The sequence below is a fragment of the Ambystoma mexicanum genome, chromosome 14 (genome assembly GCF_040938575.1).
Source record: "Ambystoma mexicanum isolate Mex_15411 chromosome 14, UKY_AmexF1_1, whole genome shotgun sequence".
NCBI lineage: Eukaryota > Metazoa > Chordata > Amphibia > Caudata > Ambystomatidae > Ambystoma > Ambystoma mexicanum.
In genome coordinates this window covers 206,223,909-206,250,880 of record NC_090940.1, presented here as the reverse complement: position 1 = coordinate 206,250,880, position 26,972 = coordinate 206,223,909, and the positions used below count along the sequence as shown (strand labels likewise).

The window sequence follows — 26,972 nt, the reverse complement described above, 5'->3', positions numbered from 1 at the left end:
CCCAAGTTCCACCTGGGATGGGCGGTCAGAAAGGAAAGAAGTTAACCATGCCAAAGCCTGACCTGCGATTCCCAGGGTGTCATGCAGACGTGAAATCAGGATATTGTGGTTTACAGTGTCAAAGGCAGAGGAGAGGTCAAGAGTAATGAGGACAGAGGGAGTGTTAGCGTCGGGATTTGAGAGCAGATCTTCACGGGTGTTCAGAAGAGCAGTTTCTGTGCCTCTGGATGCTCTATAGCCAGACTGATGGTTGTGGAAACGACCAGCAGTTTCAGTGCAGAGGGAGAGCTGAGAGATCGCCAGCTTCTCCAGGAGTTTGCCCAGGAAAATGGTGAAAGAGATAGTACAGTAGTTTTCCAGAATGGAGGGGTCACACAGGATTTCTTAATTAGATGGTGGTTAAGAGAAGTTGGGAAAACTCCAGTGGCAAAAGAGAGATTGCAGAGATCAGCCAAGGCTGGAGCGAGAGAGTCAATGTTGTCCTTAATGGTTTTGGAGGGGCAGGGCTCCACCTGTTTGGATGAAGCCTTCATAGACCGGACTTGTCTGGCTACCTCATCAGGTGTGATGGGAGTGAGAGAAGAGAGGATTAGTGGCGAAGGGGCCAAGGGAGGCTCCAGAGGTGTTGGTGAATGAGGTGGTGTGGAGGAGAGAGAGGAAAGGATGTCTTGGGTTTTTGTGGTGAAGTGTGCAGCCAGGGCCGAGCAAAGGTCCAGGGTGGGTGTGACAGAAGAGGAGGCTGCTGCAGGATTGGCAAGTTCCTTACAGATTTTGAAAAGTGTGTCCGTGTTGTTTGATGAAGCAGAGATGCAGGCTTGAATAAAGACTTTTCTTGGTGTGGATGCAGTCAATATTGCCTTTGAAGGAGGCGGAATGCCAGTTTGTCAGAAGGTCCGCCAAACAAATTCTATTTCCGCTCAGCTGCCCTACACTTGCGATTAAAGGCAGCCAGATCGGAGACTTTTTGGAAGGCTTCAGTCGGACCTTCATGACAGGGGCAAGAGTATCAAGGGTGTTAGAGAGGGAATGAAGTTAGCGAGGGCTGTGTCAGGGTGAGAGTCAGCGGCAGGAGTAGGAGGCGGAGGGTAGGTGGAGGCAAAGGCAGCCGAAGTCACTCTTTTCTTGGGTCTGGTGACTGAGACAGAGTGGCAACGGCGGGTGTGCCGATGAAAGAGGAGAGCTTTAAGTGTGATGAGAGAAGAGACTGGTCTGTCCAAGAGAGAGAGAGGCAGAGAGAGGCAGGGAGAGAGAGAGGGAGAGAGAAGGAGAGAGAGGGGGAGAGAGGGGGAGAGAGGGGGAGAGAGGGGGAGAGAGGGGGAGAGAGGGGGAGAGAGGGGGAGAGAGGGGGAGAGAGGGGGAGAGAGGGGGAGAGAGGGGGAGAGAGGGGGAGAGAGAGGGGGAGAGAGACGGAGAGAGACGGAGAGAGACGGAGAGACGTCGGTAAAGATGAAAGCATCCAAAGTGTGGCCGACCGTGTGGGTGGAGGCAGAGGGTAAGATCGAGAGGGAGAGAGAATCGTATTGGTTGAGGAAGGGTCCTTAGGAGTCAGCAGAGCCCAGATGGATGTTGAGGTCACCCAGCAGGAGGAGTTGAGAGGAGGCCAGGTCCGCCCATTCCGATAGGAAGAGAGTGGACTGTCCTTGTGGCCGATAGATGGCCATAAGGACAGAAGATTTAGGAGAGAGAGAGCCTGCAGACTAGGCACTCTAAGGAGGAATAGGCCTGAGTAGGGATGATGGACACAGGTATCCATTCTGGAAAGATCAGGGCCACTCCTCCTCCTGTCCCCTTGGGCCTGGGCACAGAGAGGATCTTGTATACTTCAGGGAGGAGTGTGTCAAAGCTCGTGACAGAGCTGTCCTTGAACCATGTCTCCGTGATGGCGAGCACATCAAGATCAATGAGTTCGAGGAGCTTGCAGATGTCAGACAAGTATTTGATCACTGCGTTTTGATTGAAGGATTTGTCACCATGAGCAAACCGCTCGAAACAAATATATAATCAATTATTGAACTTTGCTGGTTTCTCTGATAGGTGGGTCGTGGGGGGTCTTGTCTAATTTGCCCATTTAACACGTGGAGCATTAGCTTCAGCCAGCACCGCCCACTTTTTTTGAAAGAGCTCAGTAAGATTAAATCGTCTCTATTCAGCTTTCCCTGTTTGTTCAGGCAAGCCATATTCAGGTCTCTGCATATTATCTCAATGTTTTCCGAGTTCTATGCTTCATCTCATATTTCTGTGATGTCATCCATCATTCTTTTTACGGATATAGATCTAGGGTTACAATACAAGTTCAGTACACACACGTTTTTCATTAGCCTTTATTCCTTGGTGTGGTCGCGCAAGTTGGAACTTCTCACTATTTCAAGGCCAGAGTCAGTTCCAATTGAGGTTATTAGGCCCGCCTGTGGGCGACCCTTCCCTTCCCTCACTACCGCATTAAAACATATTGCAAATCCATCGAGGGTAAGTTTTAAAAGGAGACACGTTTCTTAAGTATGTTGAAATTAGGCTACTTAACGTCTCCCTTTTTCTCCCTCTCGTTAGATGGCAGAAGCCCCGTGCATTCCATGAGCCACTTGACAAGGGTGTTCTCCTCCCCTTATTTAGCTAGCGGTTACATGTGTTTGCTAAGACTTCAGGGAGCCCTGCCAGGACGTTTTTCTCTAATATTTGTTTTTTTGGTTCTTCACTCATCACAACCCTTTCTGATACTTCAGTTTATTTTCACAGCTACGTTTGTTAGTGCGTCTGGGTTTTCCAAAAATTTCCCGCCAGCCCGGTGGAGGTATCTTTTGACAGATCTACCAACAAAGGGAATCTCAAGATTCTCTTAGATTTCCTTCTTGCCTGCTTGGATGCACTGGGTATCATGTTCAGTGGGAGTTTCTCACTAGACCAGATCCAGGGGTCTCTTACCTCATCAAGACCAGGACACTAATATGGTCGCAAAGTTTACATTACTCGTCAGCCTGGCTTTTGGTATAGTTCAGCCATTAGAAACCAAAAAGGGACTTCAAGGCGTATTTACACATCATGGTGGCTGTGGCAGCCTCCCTGTAACCTTTTGGATTATTTGAAATAAAATGCTGTGACATTAGATTGCGACATCCTGTGATTTGTTTACCAGAACTTCTTGGAATGCGGTCTAGGCATGGAGGTGTCCTTGTGTGTTTTTTTATATTCATCGGGGTGGTGTACCTCAAATGACCGGCACCAACTCGTATTAAGGGTGTGTGAAAATCTGCACGTTGCGCCTTTTTTTATAGCTTTGATTCCGCAGCAGCTACGGGTGACACCTCAGTGGACACGTTGGCGGCATTTGGAGCTTCAGAGACAGAGGGTCACTGACCAGGTTGCGGACATCAAGGTTTGTGTCAGAGGATGCAAAGTTCACAAAAAGTCAGTAGAACTCATCCACTGCCACCAGCCACTCAGATGAACTTGCTACTGTAACTAGAAAGTTACAGGAGAAGTGGAAAAGGGTACATTGTGCCCCCTAAGCACTCCACATGAGGTGGGGTGTGCCGATTCTACAATATAAAAGTTAGGTAGGATAAAAAGCATCACCCCGCCCTTGGTAACTGCTGTTTTCACAAGGGAAATCAAAATGGCAGCTTAAATGGCAGCTTAAGGAGCTTCAAGGTTGCCGCTCTTTTTCCCCATTTAGCAAGCACCGCCCACCTGGTGCCTTCCTGGTTGCCGTTCTTTTTCCCTACTTAAGAAGCCCTCCAGCCTCTTTTCCTTTGCAGATGGGGAGCAGGTGCAAGTGGATCTAGGTCACCTGGCCTAAGCACCACCCACTCTATTAGCGCTGCCTCTTCCTTCCTGCTCTTAACTCTTAGATCTAGGAAGTCTCTTAGATATAGGGTGTCTAGGGCGTCTCTGAAATGTCATCAGGCCGAGTACGATAGTTAATTTCACTTCCTTACTGTTCATGGCCTGTAAGAATGGCACTGTATTTTCACTTGTTCTCTCACTTTGAAGCGCTTTGAAACACATGGTGTATAGGCGCTATATAAACTATCATATCATATCAAGCAACACTGCACAGAAAGTGCTGTGTGCTTCAATAATAAATTGCAGATGCCTTAAAAGTTGGAGGAAAGCATGACTCCAAAAAGATACAACCAAAAGGGTTGAAAAAAAGTTCCCAAAGGTAAAGCAAAAGACTCAGTGAAAGTGTAAAAAAAGGTTCCCATTCACTCAGGAGAACTGATAAAAAAAAATACAAGAGTCTGGCAAAAAGTGCCTAAGGACTCACAAGTGGGGATAATGACACCCAAAAAAGAAATTCTACCTACCAGTAAAATACCACGTGGACTCAGGAGTATGATTACACCATCCTTTAAGAATACATATACGGCTACACTACAAGACTGGGGTCAAGCTACTAATGAATGCTTGGATAAATTCTTAACTCTTTTGGTTAAATATGCTAAATCAGATAGGATGGAGACCTTTAAACGCATAGATGACAGAGAAAATTGTAAGAAATTACAGCCACCCAAGATCGCTCATCACTTGTGAGAAGGAAATTAAACTTTGCAAAGAAAGGAAATTCTTACGGGACAAGACTGATTGGGGCTGATCTATACATTTGCAAAAAGATTCAATCAATTACAGAAACATCCCCTCTCTCTACAGAGCCCTCCACAATTGATATTTTTTAATCAGGCGTCTTCTGAGTCAGTTATTTCACATAGTGAGAATGAAGAACCTTCGACAAGGCTTCATTTTTTTAAAATAAAAGATATTAGGCTCTCCTGCCAGGATGGGAAAACAAAATAGGGGGCATGGCCGTGGAAGAGCAAGCGGTCAAAGCAATTCCGCTGGAAGAAAACCCATAGAGGGTGATGGGACAAAGCTAACAACCCCTCTTGGGGAGCCCCCCCGTGCTTTGGCAGATGGGGGAGAAGATAGTACTAACCTCGGAAATGCAAGTTGTGAATTTATCCACTCATGATCCACAAATGGGGTCTCGATTTTTGTGCATCAATGCACTAGGACTACTTACAAACCAGACTGGATTTTGATCGGTTCATGAGGAAAGTTAAACTCAAACACATTTTTTCAGTTAATCCTAAAAAAAAAAAACTTAATACAAACTGCATGTGATGGCAGGACTGATCTTACTATCCGATTTACCCACTCTCATGGACATGGCATAACTATTCGACATCACGGATACAGAACACATTGATATTGACCAGGAATGGCAAGTAGCAATAAATAGAAGTGCAAACCTGAATTTAATCCACCTATGTTAGGTTGTGGCTGCTTGGAGACTTTTCAGGACTTGGTCATCTTTGGCCTGTAGAAATTGAGACACAACTACTGGGCCATTAGCCATGTAACTGTATATTTTAAAACACTGCCTTCCTCTCTTACTCACTAGCCATGGCCTTCGCCCATGACCATTGTCCCAGCCTTAGGCTGTGGCCCCTTTAGATGTTACCCCAATAGCTTTCTTCCAGTCCCAATAGCCATGGCCTTTGGCCATTGCCAGTGCCCACAGCCTTAAGTGGTGGCCACTCTACATATTGCTCCAACAGGTTTCCTAAATGGGCCCACGACCCATAGGCTTCGGCCATGGCCACACCACTAGGTTTCTTTTGGGCACACTAGCCATGTTCTTCCGCCGTGCCCACTTTCCATATTGCACCATTCAGTTCCTTAAAGTATCCCGGTAGCCATATCCTTCAGTCGCTCTCATTACCCCCATCTCCCTGTCTCACTGTCGATGTAAAATTCCACTTTCTTTTGTATTAATCACATTAAAAAAAAATAAACAGGTTTCCCATAAAAGAGGTTATATTAGCAATGTACTACAAATAACCCCGGTTATCCGTAAACACCCGCAAATAACCACAGGTTTCTGTAAAAAAGCATGCAGAATCCCAAAATCCTCCCTGCCCTCCCAGTCACTCACCAAGTGCCCCCCTCCTCTTGCCATGCTCCCCCAGTCCCTTCAACTCCTTTCCCCCCTCCTTAGCCCTCTTCCATTCAAGCCCCCCACACCTCCCAACACTCGTAGTTTCATGTGAAGCACTTTAATTCCCAATCCCATTGTCTACTATAGCCGCGGTTATCGCTAGTATAACCTTGGCTATGCTCAAACGTTGCGATCTGAACTTGGTTGTTGGATTAAAGTTCCAGTACGACATTGGTTTTTGGGTAAAAATTGCCTTTTCCCAGATTTGCAATCTCTGAAAAAAACAAAGTTCCAAGGTTTCAAATAAAGTTCTTGGTAAATATGTTCCACTGTGAGATCTGGCAAAATGATTCTCTTTCCCAGCTCGGAATCTCTTTTACTCAAGAGAAAATACCAAGTTCTCAAACAAAAGTTTGCAGATTATTTTAAATTCCCAAACCATCTGATTTCAGGGTTACCTCTATTTCCTTTCAGTGGTAATTGACCACTTGCTATTGGCTTCTTTATTAGTTATACAATGGTGGGGGAGTGTCTCCCTTCCCCAGGCTTTACTTAGGCTTCCCTTCTCTCGGGACGGTCAGACCGGGTTCAATAACCTGCCCGGTACTGATGAGTAGGAAGGTCCCAGGAGGTGGTTTTGTCATGCTGTGGACAGGGTCTCCAACCCAGTGTCCAGTGTTGTAGTTTTACCATGGCGTACCAGCTTTGGTACTTAATTAGGGTCCTAAACCCCTTTGATGACAATGTCTCTTGGCACTCTCCAAGTGTTTTGTAGTGCATAGTGCTCAAGTTGTAAATGTATGTACATATTTTGTATGTCTACTTCTCTGCAGTGTTTGACATTGTCAACCGTTACACGTTGTGGGTGGAACTGAGAAAGGTAAGTATACTGGAGGCCTACCGTCAATAACTTTTCCATTACACATTAACACCAGTGTACATGTCAGGTTGAACAGCATGGGGGTGATGACTGAATAAAGGAAAATCAGACTAAAAAAGGATGTATGGTGGCCCCCATTTTTAACCTGTACCCGTTTGACCTACCTGACATTTAGGCAGAGACTAAAAACTTTCCGCCCAATTTGGGAGATCGGCATGTGACATGGATGGCATACGCAGATGTGGTGCTGTTCGACCAAACCTATGTCAGCATAAAGAAGGGGGGCCCAGGGCTTTGGAAATGGAAGTTTCCAGAACAGCGCCTTAAGGATCGGGTGATTTGTGATGACCTAAGTGGGATGATCAAAGAATTCTTTGCAAATAACTGCACAGGGGATGGAAGAGCATATTGTACGAGACACATTCAGCGCTGCCAGGCGGGGGGAGTCAATAGAAAAAAAGTACAAAGGGATAATCAGTTGAATCAGATGCGAAGGGACCTCATAGACCAACTCGCACAGGTAACGTCCAGAATCGAGAAGGACTCGAGTAATGCACTCAGGAAGGCATATAGGCTGGTTAGAGGCCAACTCAAAGTACTTCAAACCAGGAAGGCCGAGTGATCGCTCTTATACCTACAGCAAAGATATATCAAAGTGAATAAGGTAGGTCAGGGGTCCCCAACCTTTTGTGCGCAATGAGCAAAATTGGCATATCAAATTAAATGGTGAGCAACATCAATTTTAAGACGGAACATATCGTCGCACAGTTGGCGGACAAATGATTGCAACACAAATTAGAAATGTAACAAAGTTAAAACTGCGTATAGAACATTTAATTTGCAGTACTTAATAGTTATCTAGACCACGTGTTATTCTAGTCAAGGAAATGTGCAAGGTCTTTAACTTCATTTGACGTTAAGTGGTTGTTTACAAGCAATTTTGAGGAAATTAAGTGATGAGTTGTACATTTTGAGACATACAAAACCAGTCCAGCTGTTCAAAAATTGAATGGGAGTAAATAAACATTACCAGGGGTTTCAGGCTCCTTAGCAAAATATTAGTGCAAATATATGACAGTAAAAATGGCCACAAACGGAGCACTGATTTTTCAGGTCTACTGGGATTCTGGCTAGGATTTTATGGGATCTTTAATGGGAAATGGTGCATACAAGATCACCAATACTGTTCCACAGTCATTGATGACTGTATTGTGGATTGTTTTTTTCGTCATTCATGTTATGAAATTTTACATTTCTTGTTGATCAAAGAGTAAACACAATCCTCTTGAGTTAATTTCCCAATGGCCAGGGTAGGCACCACAAAGAAGCTGGTTGGCGATGCCTACGCTCCAAAAGGAGGCATTGGAAAGAATTACTAATTCACAAGAAATTAAGATATATCCTTAAAACTGTTGAACAGTTCAGAGGCCACAAAGGAAAAGTGTCCCGTTTTTTGAGTCTTTAGTAGAAACTATCCAGGACAGAGCTATTGGCAAACCATGCCCCCAAGTTCAGGAGGTCCAGGTTATACAAAGGGATGCACCATGGTTCGACGCAGAATGTAGAATCTCGAAAAGAAAAGAAAACTGAACCATGATTTAATGAGTGGTGTGTACACTGCTGGTCAGATTCATAGTATCAAAATGGCATAAAAAATTGTCTTAGGACAAAATAATTTGAGAAACAATGGGCCATACTAGGTTTGAAGTTTAATAAAGTTTTGAAAAAAAAAAGAAACAATGGGAGCTTTTTGAAAGACACAATCGTTTTATGTTTATTGCTGTTGTCAAGACAGGCATTATGCCATCCCGTTAGACAAGTATTTCTTGGATCACCAGCCCCTGACGGTTATTCGCCAATTCCCTTACTGGACATTGGGGCTCATTAGGAGTTTGGTGGCATCTCAATGGTACCGTTACTGCCACTTGATCCAGCGGTATCACTGCCAGATTCCAATGGTGGTTTGGCGGTGTTCGTCCCCAATCATGGAGTCTGTGACAAATCTGTGGATGCTGTCCCTTCTCCCCTAGGGGGGGGGGGGGGGGGGGGGGGAGGAGACCATTCCCATGGGGCCAGGGCGGGATGTCCTTGGTACAATAGTTCTCCTGAGGGTGATGCACAGGGAGAGGGTCACATGGGAGAGGAAACCCCTCATGGGACTAGGAACGGCCCTCCCCTGAGAACGCGATATCCCCAGCAATCACCAGGCCCTAGACACCCCTTCCTATAACCAAAGAACAACCCCTTCCCAAATAGGCTCATGAGCTATAGTCGCCCTGCCATTTCCCTAGATAAGTACTGGGACTATGATCAGCACAACTGACCCAAGGGAGATCAAGGGTAGAAATACTAAGACGAGGAAGAATGGAGAAGAGTTGAAAGATATGCTATTGACAACCACTGAGACAAAGAAGATGACTGGAGGAATGTAGAGTGTTTCGCATAACCAACTTGAGCATTCTAGACAACTTGGAATAAGTACTGGGATGAAGAGGAGGAGCGGAGGCATGAAGAGTTCTCCTAAAAACCACAATGAGCAGTCTAGTTGTTGCTGGCTGCTCATAGAAAAGGAAGAGAGACTCAGGAAGAAGTTGTCTAGTCCTCCATGGAGGAGCTGCAGGAGCCAGCAAGGTGCAGGAAGGTGCAAGGAAGCACATCAGGATGCCAAGAGAGGAGCTGGGAGGACAAGGGCCAATCCACAGTGGAATGACCAGAAGGCGAGCTGGCAGAGAGAAGCTCCCGGTGTTCCTGCAGACTGGGAAGTGTGTGAAAGGAAGACCACACTGCCTGGGAAAGATTGACACTGCACTGTTCCCGGGCAGACCAGAGCCCACTACAAAGGGTGATCACTCAGGCTGGCTGGTGGGAAACTAAGACGGCGCAGTCTGCATCTAAATAGTCACAGTACCTGGCAGGCACGGGAACCAAGTCTGTCCCCCAACAAGAGAAACTTAAGTGTCTGGGACCCACCAAACAAAAGCAACATGAGTCCTCTTCCTTGTGGCGGTACTTGGGAGGAAAGTGCTCCAAGTACCCACACACAAAGAAGAGGTGCCTGGAACCCACTACACGAGAACCACACGAGTCATCTTCCTCGTGGTGGTACATGGGAGAAGAGGGCTCCAAGTACCCTCACACAAAGAAGGGGGGTCTGGGACCCACTACATGAGAAACACACAAGTCCTCTTCTTCGTGGTGGTACTTGGGAGTAGAGGGCTCCCAGTTCCCCGAACAAAGCGTGGTCTGGCACCCAATCCCATGAGAAGAAGCAAAACCACTGAGTAATTTACTAAGGAGCGTACTTGGAAGGGAAGTGAACCAAGTTGGCCCAAACGGAAAGAGAGAAGCAGAGATCTGGGACCTACAAGAGAAGGCACCAGGGCAAAGGAGTCATTGCTCCTGGTTGTGGTTCAAGAAATGGAAAATTGCCAAGAGAAGGAACCAGGACAAGGGAGTTGTTGCCCCTGGTTGTTGCGAAGTTTGTGCAACAGAGAAATATCTAAGAATTTTAAAAACTTTGTTTTACATTTGAGAACTTTGGTTTTGGAACCTTTGTTACTTGGAACCCTCTGATTGGATCTACAACATATTCTTATGAATTAACAAGACCTTTTTGTTTTTTTATAGTTTAGTCAATAGTGTGAGGGATGGAAATAGTCTTCGAACTTGTGACAGTGGACTATTTGCTTTAGACAAGACATCTTAACAGTTTCCTTAGTTTTGGTTGAGGTAGGGAAACCCCTCTTATCTTTAGGGAATGGCAGGAGTTTCCCCAGTCCCCCACCCTTTTACATTCAATAAAAGTATATGTCAATCAACATGAGCCTACTGTGTCCGAGTTCTACTTCTACACTCTTAAAGGTCACTAATGTTTTTTTAAGTCTTATCCAACGGTGATACACAGACATCTCAGCATCTGTCCAATATACAAGATTGTGGAATTATACATTGTTTTCTAACACCAATAAAGGTGACAAGCAGGGATGTCAGTTGGTCCCAATGTATTCCTTTTGGATGTTGATTCGAGTACTTCTGTTAGGAAAGTTAATCCACCCTCCACCTGCAGAAGACACAGCTATTTTGGACTTGCCCCCAGCAGGTCTCCAACAGGGCCTGCTAAACACAAGTTACTATTTTGGGAATTAAAGTTTGAAATTAAATATAGTAAAAACAAAAATAATGGTGTTCAGGCAAAGGGTGAAACCTTGTAGCTAGTTTTTAAATGAATGTAGAGATGAGGAGGCAGTCTCATTTTTATTTGAGCCCACTCTTCTGAAAGAGCAGTGCTTGTGTCAGCCATTTTAAGAAGATTGCTGAAAAGGCATCATTAATGATTAAATGGCTTTTTAATTTGTTATTTCAAGTTTGCGGCATTCTGATTGGAGAAGTATCTGGAGGTATATAAAACAAAAGGTCTGTTCCATGATTTTAAGGCCACAAAATCTAGGGTGGTTAGAACTGTTATTTCCTGGAGGGGTTGCAAAATAAATTCCTGTGCCAAATGGGTCTCCCTGCAGATACACCTGGTAGCGCCTTCTGAGCTGAAATGGAGGTGTTCAAAGTGTCAGGCCAGTTAAGAAAGTTCCTTATTTTTTAAAAGCATGTCTGGGATTTTCTGCTAATCATAAAGTGAATTTCAGTGCAAGTGTGATTATAGCCTCCCCTGGTGAAGAAAAATACTTGTGGTTATGGGCGGTTGTAAGGCACTATCCATTTGGATAGGGATGGGATATAACTAAATTTGGTGCATTAAGTCAACTCAAAATAACTCCAAAAGCAAGAGCTTGTCCAATGGAAAAAGAGTCAGATGTCCAAAATATACATAGGCTGCCCACTTTAGCCTTATATTCAGACTTGCGTACACAGATAAGATGGCAAGGAGAAATCTGTGAAATAAGATCCCCAGAGTGCAGGAGGCTGGTGGTAATGGTAAATTTAAATGTACCTACTCCTCAATAAATTGAGTGTGCAGGAGGAAGCACAAAGTGCACTTGCAAAATAGGAGTCAAAGAGTTCTTTTTCTGTTCATTTGCAGTTGTTTCTCTGTTTTGCATAAGCGTGGAATGCATGGGAGCTATGGTGTATATAATTAAGTGTAATGATCAGGCTTTTATATATAGCAAGTTTGAATATGTTAAAGTTGTTTTTTTTATTTTGGGCTTGTTCTGTGTGAATTGTATGAAAAATATGAAACATGTTTATAAAGGTTGCTGACTTAATGGAGAAGTACGATTAAATATTAATTAGTACTTCAGGTCATTACATGGTAGGCTTTAAAGATCACTTCATTGGGCCTTTGCAGGTTACCTCCTGTGAATTATTTGGGAATGTTATGGCAAATGTTTTGTTTTAAAACTCCTGAAGGCTGTTGCATTGGTGAAAAAGTGGTTAGGAATAAAAATAATACAATACCTTTCTCAATTATGTGGAGCCTATTTTCTCTGGCCAAAAGAGATTTTACACAAAACTTAGTGGCAAACATTGGTCAAACCTTTGAGCATTTGATGACCACTTAGATGGGTTTGGTGGTGTTAACTAAGTATTTGAATCAATTAATTGGCTTGTTACTTTAAACCTATTAACAATAACTTAATCAGATTGGAATACAGCGCAAAGTAATTGTGGAAAATGTGGCTTGAATTTACTGTATCTGCCCATTAACCATGAGCCAGATGGGCAGAGTATCAAACAATTACCATTTTTCCACTAGGATACTATGTAATAATAAATATAGGTGACACCAAAATGAATAGTGTCGATAAATATGCATGGTAGCATCAAACACATACCTCACTTATACAGAAAGTGTGCATGCACATTATTTAATAAAGGAAAGTTGGGTATGCATATCACCTCATTATGCTCATAATAGCTGTACCAAGGAACAGAATATGCCAATTTTCTCCATGACACAAACATGGTTCAAATATTTTACTCATTAATACATTTGTCAGCTGGGTAAAGTAACTGGAGATGACAGGGTTTTAACAATGACACTACCATAACAAGTAAAGACATTTACTGAAAAAAAGTATAAAAAGCCAGCTGGAAACACAGCAGCTCATTGGCCAACATTCTTGCACTGTCCAGGACTCTGTCCTGACTACAGTGCTACTGAGGTCTCATCCATTCAGCACCTCCTTCTAGGGCTCCACACCATGGCCCAGAGCAACTGGCGAGCAACAATTTAGGGTGCCGTGAGCAACATGTTGCTCCCGAGCTACACGTTGGGGATCCCTGAGGTAGGTAGACACTTGGCGGCACAAGTAAGGAAGAAAGAAGCATCTAGGACCATTCTGAAGATTAGAAAAGGCCAGGGAGGGGAGTGTTCCTCAAACGAGGGCAACATAGACGCCTTTCCGAATTTTTAGTCAGATCGCTACACCTCAGACTCACCAGAGGGGACGGCCCAGGGTGTATATCTGGCCAGATGCCCCCTACTCAAGATCACGACAGGGGAAAGGGAAGAACTGGACAGCTCCCCTGAGGAAGTGAGAGCCACGATTTTATTGTTGCACAGCCCAGGGGCCTGATGGTTACATAGGAAGCTTCTATAAAGCCTTCAAGGATGTGCCGATTCCAGTGCTGGTACCCCTATTTAACTCCTTTGGGAGGACTGAACGAATTGCCCTGTCTAAGAAGGAGGCCAACGTGGTCCTGCTCCCTACGCCCAATAAAGATGTTATGCTGTGTGGGTCATATCAGCCCATAGCCTTAATTAACAAACGCACAAATATATACCAAGATCTTGGCATCTCGTCTGGACAAGATGCTTCCCAAGCTGATTGGCCCAGACCAATCCGGGTCTATCAGACACACATTTAATACATGCAGGGTGCGTCACTTAATTGAGGAAACAAACATAACCAAGAAGCCAGCAGCGATCTTGGATGCAGAGAATGCCTTTGACCGCATGGAGTGGTCCTTCCTTTTCCACAGCATGGAGGTCATGGGATTCGGGGAGAAATTTCTGCGTATGTTGAGAGCCAATTACCAGGTCCCGACCCTCCGCCTAGCTATCAATGACCAGCTTTCCACGGGGATACAAGTGTTTCGGGGTACAAAACAGGGATGCCCGCTCTCTTCACTTCTTTATGCGATCCACTTGGAACCCGCACTTGCCCGAATCAGAGATGCATCAGATATTATGGGAATTAGCTTCGGTTAAGGGAGTGGGGAGATCATAAAGTGATCGTTTTGCATACGATATGCTCCTAGCGATCACAGTCCCGGAGACAAAACTGGCGGCAATGGAAAGAGTTGGAAGAGTTTGGCTTAGTGGCAGGCTAGTCTTTGGTAGGTGGTCATTAATAAGAATTACTCAAGCTGACTGAGGGTGGAGGGCCTGAAGGAGAAATGACCCTATATATGGGCAGCAGACAGTGTTCGATATCTGGGAGTACAACTCATGGGTTCTATAGGGGCCTTATATAGGGCCAATTATCCACCTCTTGGAGAAGGTGAAGCAACTCTTGCTTGACTGGGGGCCCATGTCGATATTGTGGCTGGGAGAATAAACACCTTGAAGAGAATGATCCCTCCCAAGCTCCTCTACTACTTTCAGGCTCTTCCTGTGCCGGTCCCAAAAACAAACATTCTAAAACAAATGAGTAGATTAATTTGGAATAACAAAAAAATGTAGGCGTCCATGGGGTTGCTGATGCCGCTTACTCACAAAGGAGGCTTTGGGTACCAAACTTCTATCTATACTATCTGGCGGGCCAGATCCAGGTGGAATGGTTTCATGGAGACCGGGCAAGATATGGGGGAATATGGATAGGGCAGTGAACATGAAATAAAGGAGGACCAATGGGATCGATTATAGGGGAGCATTCCCAAGCTGACATGGACGGTGCAAGTTAGGGAAATGTGGCTCAAGGTCATGGTGCAGTGGCACCTCACGCCTGTAAGACTACATACATGTTACCCAGCAGTCTTCAATAGATGTTGGAGGGGGTGTGATGTACCCGTACTTGGGATCACATATGGTGGTCATGTGGGAAGTTACAGCCCTTCTGGGAACATGTACGAAGTGCAATGTCAGAAATCTCTGGTATACGGGCTCATAGTGATCTTGGGGAGGCCATGAGGGAATAAGTGGGTGTATTGGAAAGGTTACCTACTGAAGCTCAGAAGAAGGCTTACATGATCCTTTGCATGGCCACTATTAACTCTGGCTCAGAAATGGAAAAATAAGGCTCTACCCACAGAGAATTCTTCACCCTGGAGCGAGTGACTTACTCTGTTCAGGGAGATCTTCAAGAATTCGGGGCTGACTGGGACGTTGTCCTATCCTTTCTTCGCAATGACCAAGATAGCCTTTTGCCCACAGAGACTAAGATTGCTGGAACTGGCTTGAAATATTCAAGGAGTTGGTTTGGGGGAGGAATCAGCTGTCCCGTTTGTTCATGGGAAGGTATTTTGGGGGGGTGGGGGGGTGGAGGCAGGAGGGGAATGTTATACACTGTTGAAAATGCCAATAAACAAATATTTTTTTATAAAAAGTACACTGCTATTAGGATAGTTATATACAAATAGGTCAATTACTTACCTTGAAATACATTGGGGATCATTACGAGTCCGGCGGTAAATGTGCCGGTATTACCGGTTGGTTGCCGCCAGACCTGTAAATATTTACCGGCGCCTAACTTGCCGGTAACACCACGGTAAAAAACTTCAGCGGTCCGGAAAGTCAGGCACCAGTAAATTGCAATTCCCCATAGGACTATGGGCATAGGGAACACAGAAGCACCAGCACCATTAATAACAGCGCCAGTGCTTCCGTGACAATCGGCCTACTGTGGCCGCTGTGCCAGGCAGGGTCACACCTGTGTGGCACAGCGGTTCTGTCAGGCAGACTTAGTTTGCCAGTCTGGAAACAACGGTGCTGGTAAGCTTACTGGCACAGTTGTTTCCGGACCGGCAAACTTGTAATGAGGCCCATTGTCTTTCTTAAAGCATAATAGGGTTTTGCTTTCCCCGATTTGCTTAGTGCATTCTAAAATAGTCATCGAGTGTTCATACATAGAGTAGCTTAAGGTCCCTGCAGAAAGTATACGAATTGATTTAGCTGGCTCTGCACCAAGTTCTAAAAAAGTAATGCTGCAAGGAGCATACTTGTAACCACGTTAGTTTATTGTGTGTGATTTCATAACTGAGTGTCACTGCCTGACTGACCGGGTCAACTACCCTTGAACTACTGATTGTATTCTAAAAGTATATCTAACCTGGTCTTGTTTCACAAGAATAGTATATTACTATCCTGAATGTATGATATTAGGTTTGACTCACCTTGACTTGCTTCTAGCTCCTCAAATAAGACTATACCTTGGTTTGCATACCATAGGTATTGGGTTGTTTTTTATCATTGTGCTTATATGATGTTATAGTACTTACTTACCCAAGAATTATCTTGGTCTATTTGTATTTAAATAAACCCTTTATTTTTACAATACATAGTGTTTGTGCTTCGTGGGGCCATATTTATGCTACAATTTCTTTGTACCAAGCTACAGCCCTCTCTCCCTCCTAAAACAAGCCTGGCTGCACTGTCTATGCTACCAAATGTTCACAGGTGGTACAGCCTTATACTAAGAGTGGATTTATGTACTGCCTCAGATGTATGGTTTTATGAAACCCTTGGTTGAATTTTAGAAAAATTGTCCAAGCAGTAAGGCAGCACTGATTTACAGTAAAACAAAATGATATATGTTTAAGTAACATTGGTTGGGTTTCCGATTGGGGAAAAGGTTTGCACGAACTTAGGAGAGCTGGTAAAGAAAAGCTTGGGAGCATGACTGGATTTCTTCTCATCAACATGTAGTAAAGTTCAAAAGCCTTAGATAGTTTTCTAGATTTAAACACACATTCCTCACTGCAGAGAATTACTTAATGCAATCCCCATCGCCCCAACAAAGTTTCTTTCTGCTGAGAATAAGTAAACTCCCTACCGTGGCAAAGCAGAAGGAGTCTGACTAAGAAATGGCATGTTCAAAGGTATTTATTTAAAATAAAAAACACCTACCTAGCACTACTGCTATGAGGGAAGCTCCCTACCTAACAAACAAACTAATGGTGCTCGTCAAAATGTTCCAAACAAAATATTCCTTGGTGCAAATCCTACCCAGCTAACTGGCCCAACCACTTTAAGAATAGCCTCAGTCTTTGGCTTTTGCCTGGCACAACACGGATTCCTTTTCCTCAGGAATCAGGGTTTGAAAGTTTGTCACTGTTAATCCATTTCTTATAGTACAGTCCTCAGCCTCTCTGCAGGTTCTGTAAACCACATATTTAAGTATTTAGATATACTTCTTACAATTCCCTTTTCTCTGGGAAAACCATGATTTTGTTAACACAACTGAATCAATTTCTACTGGTCAATGATCTTGTTTGATTTCAAACACTTGAACCCTCCAGGTTCTCTTCTCCTTCCAATTCTGCACATTATACAGTCCTGCTGCCCTCCGACAGTCGTGTTTTAGCTAGTCTTTGGTAGGTGTTTGCCAGCTCGGGTTTATATGGCTCCTGTAACTTGTGCTTTCCCAGCCTTGGATCGTGTTTCCAGGACTCTCCAAAGTCCTCTAGCCCTCTGTCAGGCAGGCCTCAGTACAGCATCTGTCAGTTCGGGTTTTCCAGGCTCCCGTAAACCTTGTGGCTTCACCAGCCTCGAGTGTCAATGTCGTTTGGCTTCCCAGGGCTCCCCAAAGCCCTCTGGCCATCTAATAGGCCTGCTTGGTCTCTATTCAAGTTTATCTTGCACCTGCAACCCTTGGGGCCTTCCCAGGCTCGAATCACACTTTTCACACCTCTTCAGGAGAGTTTACTTCCCTTCCGCTGCTCAGCTCAACAGCTATTAAACTTCTCATGCGCAGCTCGGGGATTTGCTCTCTGCTGCAGTCCGGTCTCGGCATCAGTAAACGGGCCCAGTACGGCTTCAGTTTGGTCGCCTTACCGTCCCCTCCTTGGGCCAAGCCCCTTTGCCGGTCAGGACACCAGCATTCCGGTTTTTTGCGAATGCCTCGTTCACAGTTCACGCTACTGCTGGTTCTGCGGTCTAGCTTGGCTACATCCCTCCAGGACGTCTTCCAGTAAGAGGGTCTCCTCTGCGTGGGATTATCTCCACCCAGTTCAAAGTTCCTCATGGTTTTATGTAAGTCATGACAAACAACTGACGTACAGACAGGCTCCAGCATTACCTGAAGACAAAGATTAAGGAAATGTCACTATTCTGTGAGTCCAAAACAGAAGTAACAGTCTTTCGATTCCCACTTAAGCTGACAATGTATTTCGGACCGGGAGTTCCTTATCCGAATGAGAGTCCTTGTCCCTGAGAGGGGAGTCACTTTCAGTGAGTTTCCACTTGCCCAGACCCCTAGGAAAGGGTCTTGCTGAGCAGGCTCACCTCGCTAGCCTCGAAGGGGGTGGTTCCCCTTTGGGCAGAAGGGACAAATAGTCCAGATAAGTCACACTATCTTGGCAGTTAGTGGGTCATGGAAAGGGATAAAGATAGTAAGCAGATGATGCAGAATATGTCAAAAACAAGGATTCACCAGAAACAAACTGATATATTCTGAATACATATAGCGCCTTATTGTACGCAACTAGCTTGAGGAAATGCATATACAATTTGGACGGATCTACATGAAAACCACGCATCCATGACTGCGAATGTGAAAACATCCTTTTTTTTACAACAAATGTATGCGAAAACAAACGGTGGGGGGGGGTAGCGACATCCTGCACCCCCTGCCCCCACTTTAATGAATAACCAAACCCCTTATCTATATTTTCGCATAAATTCATTGTAAATTATTCAATGTTTTCTACTTCGCAGTAATCGTCTGCAAAGTAATGGGGCGATATACCATTTGGGCTACATAAAAACGATGGCTTTCTGGCCTTGGTGCCTGGCTCTCACCAATGTCATTAACCTTGTCTATTATCAATCTTTGGTTTAGTATTGAGAAAGAGCTCATTAGAATTGTGGACATGTGTAAAGGGAAGAGCGACAGTGAGCCGTGAGGGCTAGACACGATTGTGTACTGTGGATTAAATGCTGTAATGTTAAAGCAGCCTTCTGTAATTCTTTAGTTTCCCAAGGGCGTTCGCTATTAGAACACCAATTGTTACTATATATACTTCTGCAATACAATTATAGCTACCATCACATGAGCATATTCCTAAAGCTGCACGTGACACACTTTAGTTCACAAGTATTACATTGTACATTTAGTGGTATACCAATTTCAAACTTGTTTCAGTGTTACTTTGTACGACTCATTCACATTATTTGTGCCTATATATGCATTTTATGAACTACTGAACCTAGGACACGAACATATTTGTGGCATTGCACTGGATGACATTTTATTGTAAGAGTATATTATGTTAATGAAATGTATAGTTTTACTGTATTTATATATGGGGAAAGTTTGTAATTAAATTACAGCACACTAAATAAAAATAAATATACAAGAACTAATTTTACAAAATTTCTGTGTGGAACTCCATTACTTAGCTGCTTTAGAGTGTTATTAGCTATACTTGCACAGTCCACTTGCCCCCGATCTCCTCAGTCTGCGCTACCCTGAGAGAGACCAACTGTGAAAAGCGGTTGCTCCTGACATAGGTGGGTCTCTCAGAACCCATTCACAAGTCTGGTTCTGAAAATCCCTGCCAACAACCACTTTAAGCAGCACTAGTCTGAGTTAGTGGGGTGTGTAGAAGGCAATGGGAACTGGCAATACAACCAAATAGGTGTGAGATTGAAATGTAGAACAAGCATTACAGACATATGGGAATGCTTTAATACTAGGGTGTTCATTACATGGACTTTCAAGCAAAAAGCAAAATGTAGTACAATGCAAAACAATAAGCCCAATGGAAGGGCTGGATAGATCGCAAATTAAGTGTTGATGGTAGGATATACGGGTAGACCAACTAGCATTCATTTACTGGGAGTCATATTACTAAAATGTGAAAATATACAAACCTTTCATCGCAATATGAATATTTCATGTCCAGGCTGTGGCGGCTGAGAAAGGTTTTGCTGTCCAATGGAACTTCAATATTTGATGGGTGAGGGATGGGTTCACAAATCAACACCAAACATGTCATAGGAGGCTTTTTGTACCCACAATGAGTCTGACTATCCGAAGTGTCATAAACACGAATGTGTCCTGTGCAATGAAGAACCTAGAAACGAAAAAAACAATTTAGAAAAACAGAGAAATGCTGCAATTGCAATACATCTTGGCACAGATCAAAAATGAATAGTTAATCTATATCACTGTATGGGTCTACACACATTTCGTAGGATCTTCACAGCTCTACAGTCTAAAAGAAAAAAATGTGTTGCATGTTCAATATGTATGCTTCGAGCCGAAAGTGGGAACTTCTGCGACCAATGTTTCAGTATTTGCAGCCCCGAAATATAGTAGACATACCAAAAGCCTTACCGCCTGCAAGGGAATTTTTTTCCAAAGCTTTTTAACCAAACACTCCATCAGGGGTCCGCAACCTTTGCCTCTCCAGATGTTCTATGTTACACCTCCCATCAGCCCCACCGGGTATAGTCAACTGTGAGGGTTCATGTGAGTTGTAGTGAAAAACATCTGGAGAACCACCGTTGCAGACTATACTGCAGTCTGTACCAAACTCTAGTAGGCTTCGTTGCATGGCCTCACAGAACATTGTGCAGGTAATCACACATTTGAATAAAATCAGAAAAAAACGGTAGTGGTTATTTACTGCTTTCCTACCATACAGTTTGACAAAGCCCAAACGCTGAAAGTTCATAAGAACTATGTCAATATGCGCAATTGATATGGCGGAATTGAATTATGCTTGGATTTGTGTAGATTGTTTACCTGCCTGCTGGAGGAATTTGCCATGAAGCTGAGCTGCTTCAATTTCAGGACCAGGCTTGTCCATACTAGCTGGGTCCAGTGTCCTTACCCTTCAGTTCTGCTTATCATTTTTTTGCTGCTGGACGTTCATGTGCTCCCTTCATCCTCCCTCGTCTCTTGATGGACTGGATGTCTTGTGCTAGGTTAGTCTTTAAGCTGCTTTACTGCAGTCTTCCCAAATGCTCCTCCCGGTCGTACTTATAGGGATAGCAAGCTGCAGTCATCCGTAAGGGTGGTGGGACAGCACTATCCCGCCTATGCTGGGTCTGGGCCTCCCTGTGTCACCTACTGTGCATCCATTTTATGATAGGTGGCTGCTCCTTGCCCTTCGAGCTGACTGATCTGCGTGGCTAGGTTCCTTCCTCTCCCTGGGTTCTTCCTTACAGTTTTTACATCTAGGTGGTGGGCCAACTTGGTGGGAAAGGCAATAGTTATTTTGGGTCATTGTGCACCCAGGGTTCAAGGCTGTCAGTGATTTGTGTCCTGAAACATGGCCTGCAAGAGAAAATGTGTACTCATTGGGTTTTTTTCGCAATTATTGAGCAGTGTTTTTCAGAACTCCTCTTGGGAGTACTTACCTCTGGGCCCTGGGCTGCTGGGCTACACTTCAAACATAACCCCAGGGAAGCCCTAAATCCATGGTTTTGATTGTCTGCAGGTACCAGTCTACCTCCGTTTGCCATAGGCTTACATTTTTATAAATCCTGCTTCTCTTCTTCCTAGGGTGGCTGGGTCACCAACCTGGTACTGGTACTTTTTCATAATCGTCACCTCTAGCATCGCCCTTAATGTAGTTTTCTGCCTACTTTGCACTGCTGGGGTGGACCTCGTACTCTTTTCCACAACCATGGCCGTGCTTACAGACTTGGTCCCATTATATCCTATGGGGTGCTATAACCACCCTAGGAAACCTCACCTAAAGATACTTAACACTGCAATTTTTCATGGGCCCCCATAGGATCCCTGGTGTTTCCTTCAAATTGTTATTTTAGCTTTTAGCACCGTTTTAAATAATTTGTAAAATTAAAAAAAAGGGGCGAACGAGAGGGGAAGGTAAGACGGGGCAAGGGAAGGTAAGACGGGGCAAGGGAAGGTATGGTTAGCGAGGGAGATGTGGGGAAGTGAGGAGAGGGGACGGTGGGAGAGAAAGAATGGGAGTTGGAGAAAAAGTGGAAGTGAAGTTAAAAGAGGTGATCATTGAGGTGGGGGAGTGAGGCGAGAAGGGTGAGGACGACCAGAAGGAGTGGTACTTGAGAGAGAGAAAGGAAACATAGGGGAGAACATAGCCCATCAACAGTTTTCATTTGTCATTGGTCTATCCAACAATTCCCAAAAAATACAAGAATATATTTTGAGCAGGGGATCACAGTGGACTCGCCCAAAGTAATTAGAAATTCTCAAACAGGTCTTCTATTAAGGATGCAATTGTTTCTTACTGAGACGTGAAGTCTGGCATTTATGACAGCCAGCTTGCGTAATCACTGACCAACTGAACTTCAAAGAACTTTGACAGAGTCCCATGACAACCACCCACTCAAGGAGTCATTAATGGCCCAGCTCTGAGCCTCATAGCGACTAACACCATTTGGCCTGTTGCCTGACCAGTATTTGGAAATGGCATAAACATTTTGTGAACCAAGCACATTGTAAGGAAAATAAGTGCATTTTTAAATTTTACATAATGGATCACATTTTCTTTAATATCTTTTTATAGGAATGTCGTAGAAACTTACTTTGTGAAAATGTATCAGCTGAATGTAAAAAGATATCCATTAATTATGGAAACTATAAGAATGTAGATATTTTTGCAAAGAAAGATTGCATGTCAGTGTTTCAAATATCTTAGCCTCAATGTTCGCCAGTCTGATATTCTGAGATGCTAGTAGAATCTTTGAGTGAATGAAAAGCAAGACACACATATGGTGCGAAGATGAGACTCATTCGATTCACCTGACAGAGCAATCTGGTAAACTAAGTAGTAACAATTCAGATGAGGAACATAAGGTTCTAGATAATCACAATTGTTTAATGTACACATTTCAAAGAGGGCATCACATCAAAATGTGAAGGAAACTGGGTTTAGAAAGGTACTCCCACTAGGCTGCCCTCTTCTTTAATATGCCTAATGAGCATAAAGAGAGTGGTTTAGTGCGATGACATTTTTGGAAACACTGTCCAATCACATAGCCTGACCAAACAACATACAGAAATTATACACAACACTAAAAGGAGTGGTTTCTAATCTATAAACGTCCAAACCCTTAGAGTGAAGGGGACTCACTCACTGATGGTTTGGCTGACTGGGAGGAGATGGAAAGAACTGACAACAGGATTGGGAATAAAATAGATTGCAGAGAAGCTGAAGGAATTGTGCTTGCAACATGCAAATTAGGTGAGGCCAATACGAAATGCTGAGCCAGTATATATTCAGGTAGGTACCACTAAGCCATGATCACAGAAGCCCCAATACCCCTTGAAGCATGAGTCAGAAATAGTGAATCATTGCTAAATCTCTACCATGTGCCGGAGTAACACCCAGAATTTACCGGCGAAGACACCCAACAGATGTATAACGATATGAACAGGATTCGAGGACAGTAAATGCCAAATATTTACCTACATTTCTAATTGTTCCAAACCCAGCAGCGTTATCATGCCTTGATATGATATGGCATTTATATTGCGCCTGTACATAAGTGTTTCTAGGCCTGACAAGACGAGGGGGAAACATAGGGAGGACAAAACAATGATCTTACTAGGCCCTGTGTCATTCAGATTGTGCAAGTGCAGGGAAGTGGAAGGGGAGAAGTGATGAGGTGTGGGGGGAGCGGTGAGAAGTGCAGGTAACTCAAAACGTGCATCCAGAGTGTGGCCCAGTGCAGGTAACTCAAACGTGCAGCCAACAAGTGGCTAAAAATGCAGAAAGAAGGGACTGTAGGGTCACAGATACAGACCACAAGTGCTAGTGGAGTGGGGAGGCAGTGCAAAGTGCAACTGGACATACAGGAGCCTGGGCCCAAGTTCACAGGGTAGCCAGGTAACAAGTGCGTGGAGCAGATGGGACATAGCAGGGCAGAGGAAGCGAGAAAGCGGAAGTGAAGAGGAAGGTCTTGGGTTGGTTCCAGAACCAGAATTGGTTCTGCTCAAGTTTGAGAGTGGCAGGGAAGCTGTTCCAGCCGAAGATAGAGATCTGCCCCAACTCTCTGCTTGGAAAAACGACTGACACTCAGAGAGTTGGAAGTGGATGAACAGAGAGCTTGAGAGGGGAGATGTAGTTTGAGGTGGTGCGGTCCCACGCCCCAGAACACCTTGTGGATGATGCAGAGGAGGTCTTGAACTTGATCCTTGCCCCCACTGGGAGCCAATGAAGAGATTTCAGAGCTGGAGAGATACGATCCTTGGGCTTGAGGCCAAGGACAATTCTTGCAGTCCTGTTCTGGATTGTTTGTAATGGTCAGAGAGTAGAGGCAGGAACATTTAGAAAGAGGCTGTTGCAGTAGTCCAGCCTAGAGGGGACCAGAGCTCTGCAGACAGTGAGCTTCTGAGGGAAAGTAAGGAAAGGAATACCACCTCTGAGCAGATGCAGCTGATAGTTACTTATTAAGAGACATCAGAGATGTGAGGAGAGAAGCAGAGGGTAGAGTCGAAGATGACCCCAGGGTTCTTAACCTCACAGGTAGGAGCAGGAAGAGGACCCAGAGTGAGCAGAGCGAGGCAGTGAGTAGAGTGAGAGAGTGAGCGGACAGAGAGTGAGCGGACAGAGAGAGTGAGCCAGAGAGAGAGATTGAGGGAGAGAGAAAAGGAGGGAGCTGGTGTTCCTATGAGGAGGATCACATTCTTGCTGGCACCAAGGCAGAGATCATTGGCGGCACACCATTCCTGAATTGCGGTCAAACAATCTGGAACGAGAGAAGGAGAAGAGGCGGCTGAGGGGAACCTGAAGAAAAGCTGGGTGTCATCTGCATAATAACTTGGAGCAGAAGGAAACGATGGGCAAGAGGTACCAGGTATTGGTTAAAAAAAACAAGGGAGAGAGGTTAGACCCCTGGGGAACACCACAAGTGGAGAGAGAGAGGAGAGCAAAGTCCCCAGTTGGACCTGGGAGGGTCGGTCAGTGAGAAAGGAGGTCAGCCAACCAGGGCCTGATCAGTGATACCTAGGTTATCACGGAGGCGATTGAGCAGGATGACATGGTTGACCGTATCACAGGCAAAAGAAAGATCGAGGACAGAAGGAAGGTTCAAATTAAGGTTAGAGAGCAGATCTTCACAGGTGTTCAGGAAAGCAGTTTCCGTACTTCTGGCAGCTCTGAAGTCAGACTGGTGGTCATGGAGACAACCAATAGATTGTGTGCAGATTGAGCTGGGAGATGGTCAGCTTTTCCGAGAGTTTGCCCAAGAAAGGGGTGGTAGAGATCGGACGATAGTTAGCCGGAGAGGAAGGATCGGCACAGGGCTTCTTTAGCAGGGGGTGCACAAGAGAGTGCTTAAAGGGAAAGGGAAGGTTCCAGTGGCAAAGGAGTGGTTGCAGAAATCAGCCAAGGCTGGAGCAAGGGCGTCGATGTGGTCCTTGATGGTTCTGGATGAACTGGGGAGAACCTGTTTTGACGAGACTTTCATAGATGAGACTTGTCTAGAAACATTGTCAAGGAAGAACAAGGGAGAAGGCAAGGGAGGAGGAGAGATGGCCACAGGTGAGCCAGGAGTGGTGGAGGAAGAAGAGGGTGGACAGGAGGGCCTGATTTTTAGTGATGAAATGAGAAGCCGAGGCCGTACAGAGGGCCTGGAAGGGAACAGGAGAGTTAGAGTCTGCAGCAGGATTGGCCAGCTCCTTGCAGATTTTGAAGAATTCGGCGAGTTGTTCGATGCCACAGAGACGCAGGCTTGGATGTGAGCTCTCTTCTTGGCGAGGACAGAGTCTTCATTGTCTTTGGAGCAGGCAGCAGGCCAGTTTGTCAGAGGGTGCACCGGATGCCCTCCACTTCCCCTCAGCCACCATGCACTTACGTTTGAGGGTGACTAGGTAGGAGTCGTACCAAGAGTTGCACTTGGATTTGGGCTTCAAGCAGATCCTCATGACAGGGGCAAGTACATCAAGAGTGTTAAGAGATAGCAAGATGAAGGTTACATAGGACTGTGTCAGGGTGAGAGTCAGAGGGGAGGAGGTAGCGGCGAAAGCCTCAGCTGACACACGCTTCATGGGTCGGATGACCGAGAAGGTAGGTGGCAGTGCTGGAGTCGGCTTGGCCAGAGGGGTAGAGCGAGAGGTGGAAGGAAAGGAGAAAGTGATCATTCCAGGCCAGAGGATTGGTACGAGAGTTGGAGAGGGGAAGGTCCGAGGAGATCAGAACATCCAAGGTATGCCCTGAAGAGTGAGTCGGGCCAGATGGAAGAATAGAGAGAGAGAGAGAGAGAGTCGCAGAGGTTTTGAAAGAGTCCTGAAGAAGGGCAAGTAGCATCCAGGTAGTCTTCCATCTACAGCTACATGCTCTACAGTTAATTTGTGTTCTGCAATTTTTTCCAATCCTATACATCCAGATAGCCTGTATATGTTTGTATTTAATCATGCTGGGTCCAGTATAAGTGGACACACCTACCACAGCGGTACATAGAAAGCTCAACCACCGTCTCACAAATATTGAAAAAGGATTTAGAGGATAATTCCCAGGTAATGTTATCAGTGCAATACATGGCCGACCACATACTGGCTCCATTAACAGCTTTAGCAAAGTAAGGGCACAAAGTATCCAAGCAGAAATGACTATCAAACAAGGAAAAAGTCGACTATTTAGATTATGAAATAGAAGTGGGAACTAGAAGTATTACAGTATGCCATGGAGAAGGTAATTCTGAAATTTCCCAAACCAACAACAATTAGTGAAATAAGGCCTTTTTTTAACATTTTAATGAGCAACAGGGTACTGCCCTCAGTGGATATTAGGATACACAAAGATGGTGGGTTCATTACAGGAAAAGACTCCTCTGCATATGCTGGAACCGCTACAGTGGTCAGCGGCAGCAGAGAAAGTATTTGTGGAATAAAGCATACAGCTAGCAAGTCTTATATCAAACACCAAAATTGGATGTTGACAAATTGAGTCGGAGATCACTGGCGGAGAATTTCAAGATTACCTAATCGACCAGCTGTGATCAATCCATGATGACAATCACTAGCCCTGGGCTGAGTTGTAAAATGAAGAATGTAGAGTTTCAGCAACATATTGGCCATGGAAGAACATCTGTAAGTTTTC

At 44.7% G+C, this 26,972-nt stretch overlaps 1 protein-coding gene across 2 annotated transcripts in view; it reads right to left on the bottom strand.

Moving 5' to 3' along the window:
- HIF1A (hypoxia inducible factor 1 subunit alpha) overlaps positions 1 to 26,972 on the bottom strand; it is a 650,717-nt gene that overhangs the window by 415,545 nt on the left and 208,200 nt on the right. For both annotated transcript variants that reach the window (XM_069638929.1, XM_069638928.1), the window contains exon 6: positions 19,807 to 20,009. In XM_069638929.1, coding sequence (XP_069495030.1) covers positions 19,807 to 20,009 — 203 coding nt within the window. The remainder of the gene's footprint in view (positions 1 to 19,806; positions 20,010 to 26,972) is intronic.